The 5,999-nt window shown below is 32.7% G+C and overlaps 1 protein-coding gene across 3 annotated transcripts in view; it reads left to right on the top strand.

The window, feature by feature from the left end:
• Positions 1-5,999, top strand: part of LOC117173963 (neurotactin) — a 236,832-nt gene that overhangs the window by 149,169 nt on the left and 81,664 nt on the right. For all 3 annotated transcript variants that reach the window (XM_033362612.1, XM_033362614.1, XM_033362615.1), the window contains one exon: positions 3,870-4,368. In XM_033362612.1, coding sequence (XP_033218503.1) covers positions 3,870-4,368 — 499 coding nt within the window. The remainder of the gene's footprint in view (positions 1-3,869; positions 4,369-5,999) is intronic.

The following is a 5,999-nucleotide window of genomic DNA, read 5'->3' on the forward strand; positions in this document are numbered from 1 at the left end:
AGAGGGAGCTCTTCTTAATATTTTGACACCAAAATCATGTCGATACACCTTACCGACTGCGAGTAAAGCCACCCACGCTTTAACTTGACAGACTGTAATCGGCACCGGTCAACCACGTCTTGATGTAACACGTGTTTGCGTTAATTCCTGGTGTTAACAACCTTGTTCTTTATCGCAATGACGAATCCTTCCGTCTATTCATACAGAACACCCTTTCTTAGCCAAATATTAGATGCCTCACTATCAACTTCATTTTGATCTAACGTTTAGGGGTGCTCGCCATGGATGGATTTTTGCCTCCATTGTATTTCTAGTTCCTCTATGGCTTCTGCCCGGATATTCAAGGCCCCACCTGAGGAGAAATTTTAAGGGCGTGTGTAAAGATCCACTTTACAGATGGTACTGTAAAGCGGAACATTTCGTTTACTGTTAAAATAGTCTCGCAACCCTATAACTTGTGACTCATACAGTTTTTTGGCATCTATAACGCCCCTACCCCCTATATGTCGTGGTGGAACTACCCTTTCAATCGCTGAATTTTTGTAGTGCATTCGGTGCTTCAACATTTCTGCGCGAACAATTCTGTTTAACTTTCTAAGGTCGGTGTTAGACCATTTTATGAGTCCGAAGGAGTACGCGAGGACAGGGATGGCATATGTGTTGATTGTCCTAATTTTGTTTGCCGGGTTAAGAAAACTCTTCATAATCAATCTGAGTCTCGTAGTGAAGGCACTCTTTATGCTGGTCTCAACTATCCTATGCTGAATACCCTTAGATTCAAGAATACCCAGATATATGCTTCGCCTGCAGCCATTGCCTCGATATTATTTTCAAACTCGTTCACTAACTCTGTGGTCCCTAATTCCCCTCTGATTAAATGCACTGTTCTGCATTTATCTTGTCCGAACTCCATATGGATATCATTGGAAAACTGCACTGTGACATCGATCACTTGCTGCAGTTTCTGGGCTGAATAGCGTACAGCTTCAGCTCATCCATGTATAGAAGGTGGGTCACTTGATGACCATCCTCATTTTCATGAATTCTGAACCCATGAAACATGTTGTTTAGTGTTTCGCTCAATTGATTCAACGCTAAACAGAACCCTAGTGTACTGAAGGAATCTCCTTGAAATATACCCATCGTAAAGCGTATTGACTTAGAAAGTCAATAAGGCCACCGAGGTAGAGTTCTGAGCCGGTTGTATAACTTTGAGAACGGTAACGAGAATGAGAATATTATCGAGAATGAAACCGAGAAATAAATTCTCTGAGAATTTATGAGAATCTCATAATTTATTTTACTTAATAGAAAATTTAATTTTTCGTTAACTTCTCGGTTGAAAATTCGACTATTTTTTTTAAAAATTCGCCTTTTTGGATTGAAAATTCAATTTTTTTCGTAGAAATTATTTTTTGCTTCAAAAAATTCAATTTTTGATGTTACTGAGTTAACTGGAATCTGTTTTTGATGAAAACTCAACTTTTTTGTAATTAAAAATTCTTCTGCTTTAACATAAATTTCATATTTTTTTTATCCAAATGCAATTATTTGCTAGAGAATTCAACAATTTTGTTAAAAAGGCATTCTTTTTTGTTAAAAATTCGTCTTTTCGGATTGGAAATTCAATTTTTTTATAGAAAATTATTTCTTGTTAAAAAATTCACAGTTTGATCGTGAAAACTCGAGTAAAATCTTCTTCAACAGCAAATTCAACTATTTTTTTGAAAATTTATCTTTTTGATTTAAAACTTCATCTGCTATAAAAGAACTTTCATATTTTTTTGTATGAAAATGCAACTTTTTGGTTAAAAATCGTTCCTATTTGCTTGATAATTCAACTAATTTGTTTACAACATTTGGTTGAATCGCTTTGTTAAAAAATCACCTTTTTTGTTAAAGACTTATGGTTTAAGTTGAAAAGTTATCTCGTTGGTTGAAAGTTTAATTATCTTGTTATAAATTAATCTTTTGTAATTGAAAATTGAACCACTTGGGTGAAAGTTAAACTACATTGTGAAATTTTTCTTTATTGAAGGTTTATGTCTGGTTGAAAATTTAACTGCTTAGTGGAAAATACTTCTTTTTTGTTTTTTAGAATTCCCTTTTCAACAGAAAATGGAACTTTTCCATTTTTTAAGATTTATGTTTTTAGTTTGAGGTTTCCTTTTTTTTTCGTAAAAATGCATCAGTTTCTTGGAAAATTATTTTTTTGTTGAAAAATCATATTTTTTGTTTGAAAATGAAATCTTTGGAAAGAAAATTTGTCTTCTGGTTTGAAGGTTCATTATTTTAGGTAAACTTTTATTTATTTTTTAAATGAAAAGTCTTTATTTATTGGAAGTTTGTCTTTTTGGTTTTAAAATTATTTTCTTTTGTTGTATAAATTTCACTCTTTTTTTATTAAAATATAAACTACGACACTTTTTCGTAGCAAATTTGTCTTTTTAGGTCGAATATTCAACTATTATGTTAAAAATTCAGTTATTTTGTTGAAAATTCCAGGATTTTGTTAAAGCGTTATCTTTTAAATTTGAAAAAGATTTTTTTTTGTTTGAAATAAATTAATACATTTGAAAATTAAATATTTTTATATGAAGCACTGTAATTCCTGAATATGTCTGAACTAGAAAATAATTTACATTCAACCGCTGATAACCTGAACAATAAAAATATTGTTAAAAATCATAAATCCTTAAATTCTTTTAAATTCTCCTAAATTCTGTCATATTCTCGGTTATGTAATCTGAACTTAAATTCTCGGGAATTCAAGAACTCTACACCGACGTATTTACAAACACCGAGGCTATTATATTATTATTTAATGTTGGCACAGGCTTAAGATGGTTACTGCCCAACATGTTGAAGGCATTTTTGGTTTAGAGTTGGTTTTTTATTTGATTATTTTTCACGGCGCTGTCCCGTTATATATCATCAGTCACGTACGCATTTTTATAATGCAATCAAGTGATCCGATGAGAGCAGCATGTCCCGACATATCGGATAAAGCCTGGTTTTTTACCCCATGATTGACGGACTGGGTTGCAGTCAAGTATTATTATTATACAAATGAAGGGTCTGTGGTTTAAACGTGTTAACTGAAATTTCAGAAATTTTACGCGGCGAAGGAAAATTGTTTTAATTTTTGGAATTTTCAATATTTCTAAAATTGTAAAAAAATTTCTATTGTTTTTCCCAGACATGTATGCTTCTGCATTCTTTTTTAAGCCGTTGTGAGAAAAAGCACCGATTTTCCATAAGACGCTATAAGCAGTTCACAGGTTTAAACCGCGGACCTATGCTCTGGAAACCAAAGTGCGATTTTCGAAAATCTATTTTTAAAAAATTTATAAAAATCTATAAAAAATCTATTTAAAAAATCTATAAAAAAAAACTATAATTAATTTTGCCATTTCGATTGCATACAAAAAAATGTTTCAGAAAACACAAAAAAAATCAATTTCGAAAAAATGTCAGCGGACTTAGACCGCGGACCCTTCAAATGTTTTCTATAACCAGCCTAAATTCCGATAGTTAACCCCGCATCCTTATAATTATAGCGAAATGTACTTTCTATCACTGCTTGCTGTTTCTCTGTTAATTCAAACCTTATTTATCTTCCTAAAATACAATGCACACACCTCCGCCGGTTTTCTTCATGAGTTTTCAATTTCTTATTAAATATTTCAAAGTCGAGATTATAAAAAAAATTGTTTAACTGTGATCTTTTTTTTCAATGCAAAATACTTGTATGACATCGTAAGGCAATATTCAACAAACCTTATCTAATATTTAATAATAAACTTTTTCCGACTCCTATTAATTTTTATCTAATTTAACCTTTCGTTAAATTATGTTGTTTTTTTCAGTGGCTTCACTGCTGATTCTACTAGCAGTGATTGTCATAATCAGCGTGGCATGCGCAGGTCCAAGGTATGTTTTACTGGAGCCACCTCTTAAGGATGGGAAGTATATCGCAGCACCGACTTCCTGTGGAATGGTGGAGGGGATTTTAGAGGATGGTGGTTACGCTTTCCGGGGCATACCTTACGCGGTTCCACCAATCAACAATCGCCGTTGGCAACCAGCTGAACCTCTGCGCAGAATAGAGAATTGCTGGTCCGACATTTACTTAGCCCACAACAACTCTGCTAATTGCTGGCAGCGAGATTCTTCTGGGCGTATTCAAGGGGTGGAAGACTGCCTAAAGCTCGATGTTTTCACTCCAAAGGTCGATACCAGGAATCCCCTTCCCGTTGTCGTAATGATTGGTGCTGAAACGCTCAGTGGAGGCTCTCCTGGAGTTATGCAACCATCTTCAAAACTTGCAAGAGTGCGGGAAATCGTTTTTGTGAGGCCAAACTTTAGGTAATAGATTTTCAAATATCCATAACTTTTGTAGAATACATTTTTATAAAGCGTGGAGAAACATACGCGCGATGATTTTCTTTTGATCGACAATCACGCATTTAATCATATTTTACTGAAAACAGTTTTTTAAGTGTATCACGCTTTCATTAAAATGACCTGCCAAATATAAGGAGAAATACATTTTTCAAAACATATGCGACATTTATAAAACTCCTGTGACAACAGCAGGCCACCAATTGATTGAAACAGGACATCGAACTCTATCTGACGTGATAATTAGTAACAACACATGTAATTAGTAGTAACACATGAAAGTGATCCTGGGATATCCCAAGAAGTTAAAAAGAATTATGAAGCCCTTTCATCGTAAAAAATACTTTTTTTGATAAAATTGATATTATTTTTTCAGCATAGATTGGCACTGATTTGTCGATTTTTGTTTTTATCTATTTTTATCATAATCAAGACTTATGCATTCATTGTGTACTCTAGCGTTTATAGGCATTAACAGTTTAAATACGCATAATGGTGAATGCAAAAAAAGAAGATTTTAGATAATAAGATTGTCGTAAAAAAAATCTTTTCAAGCCAGCCGGAACATTTGTTCTAATATAGTCTGGCTCTAGAGACTATGAAAATATAAAATTATGAGATCAAGGAATGTATTTGTGTTGGGATATGCATTTTAAGAAGAAATAGTTGCTAATTGGATACCAAATGACGTGACACATGGCCATGACAATTAATAGGAATATCAAAAATCTTTTTAAAATATTTACAGAATATGTGAACATATCTCAAAATATGGTGCAAAAAGTATTTTAATGATGTATTTTATTCTATCTTCAGCATTTCAAAATATCTTCTCGTTTTATGGTAAGATTTTAGTCTCATTACGTGTATACAATAAAGTTGTATAAAAAACAAGTATTGAATGTCCAAAATGCTTTTGAGCCAATATTTAAGGCCAAAATAATATAGCTCAGTTTTATCAAAAGAATTGTTAAGTAATATTTAGATGAAATGCAATTATTATTTAGAGCAGGTGCTGCGTTTTCAAAATTTAGTATTTTTAAATAAGAAGTCAAACGCTTCTTTCGAAGTTTTTCTTCGGAACACTAGTTTTAATCCCAATTTTCAATTGCCTTATGTTCTGAAGCCTTTAAAATATGTATGGCTATACTAAGCCTTCCACATTGTATTAAGATGTTACTAAGTAAGAGCAAGCTTACTTTTTGCAGGTAACCTTTTTCGAAACCATTTCCTATTGCGGTGGTAGATATAAGCATCATTCTCCTTTTTATAATGGTTTAATGCTTTGAAATTTTCTACAAAAAAAGCAGCCGAAGAAAAATGACTGAATCAGCTTGGCATATTAATTTAAAATACAAGTGAAAATATTTTTTTTATTTGATAATCATTCTGAAAATAATTTTAAAATTTTAATTTTTTGATTCGGAATTCAAATGTCAAACAAATGTCTGAAGGACCGGTATTTCAATAAAACAGACTCGGTCGGAATAATGAAGTTTATTAAAGAAAAACGTAATCTTCGGGCTACATGGATGTGTTCATCGCACGAGATCTCCGACACCAATCCCGAAACGATCTCCCTCGCTTTTTCCCCT

This window comes from Belonocnema kinseyi, chromosome 5 (assembly GCF_010883055.1).
Source record: "Belonocnema kinseyi isolate 2016_QV_RU_SX_M_011 chromosome 5, B_treatae_v1, whole genome shotgun sequence".
NCBI lineage: Eukaryota > Metazoa > Arthropoda > Insecta > Hymenoptera > Cynipidae > Belonocnema > Belonocnema kinseyi.